Raw genomic sequence first — 2,525 nt, forward strand, 5'->3', positions numbered from 1 at the left:
GGGGGGGGGGAGAGAGGAGGAGAGAGAGAGAAGAAAGAGAGGGGAAGAGGGAGAGAGGGAGGAAGGGAGAGGGAGAGAAAGAGAGGGTGAAGGAGAAAGGGGGAGAGAGAGGGAGAGAGGGAAAGAGAGAGAGAGAAGAGGAAAGAGGGAGAGGAGAAGAAGAGAGAGAGGAGGGGAGAAGAGAAAGGGAGGGGAAGAGGAGGAGAGGAAGGAGGGAAAGAAGAGAGAAAGGGGGGAAAGAAGAGAGAAGGGAGGAGAGAGAGAAGGAGAGAAAGAGAAGAAAGAGAGAGAGAAAAAAAGAAGGAGAGGAGAGAAAAGAGAGGAGAAGAGAAGGAGGAAAGAGAGAAGAGGGAGAAGAAGAGAGGAAGGAGGAAAGAAAGAGGAGAGGGGAGGGAGAGAGAAAAGGGAGAGAGGAAGGAGAAGGAGAAGAAGAAAAAAGAGAGAGGAAGAGAAGAGAGGAGAGGAGGGAGGAAGAAAAAAGAGAGAAGAGGGGGAGAGGAAGAGAGGGAAAGAAAAAAAGAGAGAAGAGAAGAGAGAAAGAGGGAAGAGGAGAGAGGAGAAGAGGAAAAGAGGGAAAAGAGGAAGAGAGAGAGAGAGAGAGAGAGAGAGAGAGAGAGAAAGAGAGAGAGAGAGAGAGAGAGAGAGAGAAAAGGGAGAGAGAGAGAGAAAAAAAGAGAAAGAGAGAGAGGAAGGAAGAGAAGAGAGAGAGAGAGAGAAAAGAGAGAGAGAAAAGGAGAGAAGGAGAAAGAGGAGGAGAGAGAGGAAGAAGGGAGAGAGAAGAGAGAGGAGAGGAGGAGAAAGAAAAGAGAAGGGAGAGAGAGGGAAGAGAAGAGAGGAGAGAGGAGGAGAGAGAGGAAGAGAGAGAGAGAGAAGAAGGGGAAGGGGAAGGGAGAGAGAGAGAAGGAAGAGGAGGGAGGGGGAGGGAGAGGGAAGGAGGAAAAAAGAGAAAAAGAGGGAAAGGAAGGGAGAGAAGAGGGAGAAAAGAGAAAAAGGAGGAAGAGAGGAAGGGAAAGGAGGGAGAAAAAGAAAAGAGAAAAGAAAGGGGGAAAAAGGAGAAAGAGAAAGGAGAGAAAGAAGAAAGGAAGAGGGAAAGAAAAAAGAAAGAGAAAGGGGAAGAAAGAGAAGGAGAGAAAAGGGGAAAAAGAGGAGAGAGAGAGAGAAGGAGGGAGAAGAGGGAGAGAAGAAGGGAAAAGAGAAGAAAGAAGAGAAAGAGAGAGAAGGGAGGGAGAAGAGGGAAGAGAGAAAGAAAAGAGGGGAGAGAAGAAGAGAGGGAAGGAAGAGGGGAGGAGAGAAGAGGGAAGAAAGAAGAGAGGGGAGAGAGAAAGGAAGGGGAGAAAAAGAGAAGAGAGGGAGGAGAAAGGGAAGGGGAAAAGAAGAAAAGGGAAAGGGAAAGGAAAGAAAAGAGGGAGAAGGAAGAGAAGGGAGAAAAGAAAGGGGAGAAAAGAGAGGAGAAGGAAAGAAGGAAGGGAGGAAAAAGGGAGAAAAGAGGGGAGGAGAAAAAAGAGGAGAAGAAAGGAGGAGGGAGAGAGGAAAAAAGAGGGGGAAAGAGGAAGGAGGAAGAAGAGAAGGAAGGGGGGGGAAGAGAAAGGAAAAAGAAGAGAAGGAAAAGAAAGAAAAGGGAAAAAAGGAGAAGAGAAAAAAGGGGGAAAGAGAAAAGGGGGAAGGAAAAGGAAGAGGAGAGAGGAAAGAAGGGAAGAAGGGGAGAGAGAGAAGGAGAGAAAGAGAAAGAAAGAGAAGAGAGAGAGAGAAGAGAGAAGGAAAGAAAGAGGAGAAGGAGAGGGAGAAGAGGAGGAGAGGAGAAAGAGAAGGGGGAGGAGGAGAAAAAGAGAGAGAAGAAGGAAAAGAGAGAGAAAAAAGGAAGAGAGAGAGAAAGAAAGAGAAGAGAAGAGGAGGAAAGAAGAGAAAGAAGAGAGAGAGGAGGGAAGAGAGAAGGGAGAAGGAAGAAGAGAAAGGGGGAAGGGAGAGGAGAAAGAGAAAAGAGGAAAGGAGAAGGAGGAAGAAGAATGGGAAGGAAAAAGAAAAGGAAGGAGGGAGGAGAGAAAGAAAAGGGAGGAAAAAGGAGAAAGAGGAAGAAGAGAGGAAAGAGAGAAAGAGAAAGAAGAAGAGGAGGAGAGGAGAGGAGAGGAGAAAAGGGAGAAGAAAAGAGGAAGAAAGGAAGGGAGGGGAGAGAAGAAGAGAAGAAAAAGAGAGGAAGAAAGAAGCAGCACCACAAACACCAAAAAAGGGAGAGAGGGAAAAACACACCAAAAAGGGAGGGAGAAAGAAAGAAAGAAAGAGAGAGAGAGAGAGAGAGAGAGAGAGAGAAAGAGAAGGGGAGGGAAGAGGGAGGAGAAAAGGAGAGGGAAGAGAGGGGAGGAAGAAAAAAGAAAGAAGAGAGGAAAGAAAAGGAGAAAAAAAGAAGAGGAGAAAGAAAAGGGAGGAGGAGAGAGGAAGAGAGAAAAAGGAGAAAGAAGGAAAAGAGGAAAGGAGAGGAAGAGGAGAGGAGAGGGGAGGAAAAAGAGGGAGGAAAGAAGAAAGAAGAGAAA

The 2,525-nt window shown here is 46.9% G+C and overlaps 1 protein-coding gene across 1 annotated transcript; it reads left to right on the plus strand.

The window, feature by feature from the left end:
* Positions 1–245: 245 nt before the first annotated feature.
* LOC129716091 (octapeptide-repeat protein T2-like) lies at positions 246–1,634 on the plus strand (the record flags this gene model as incomplete). Its single annotated transcript, XM_055665978.1, has 2 exons — positions 246–1,052; positions 1,569–1,634. Coding segments are annotated over 2 exons (873 nt in total), but the record flags the coding sequence as incomplete, so codon positions are not given.
* Between the last annotated feature and the right edge of the window lie 891 nt (positions 1,635–2,525).

Source organism: Leucoraja erinacea, unplaced genomic scaffold, assembly GCF_028641065.1.
Source record: "Leucoraja erinacea ecotype New England unplaced genomic scaffold, Leri_hhj_1 Leri_1668S, whole genome shotgun sequence".
Taxonomy (NCBI): domain Eukaryota; kingdom Metazoa; phylum Chordata; class Chondrichthyes; order Rajiformes; family Rajidae; genus Leucoraja; species Leucoraja erinaceus.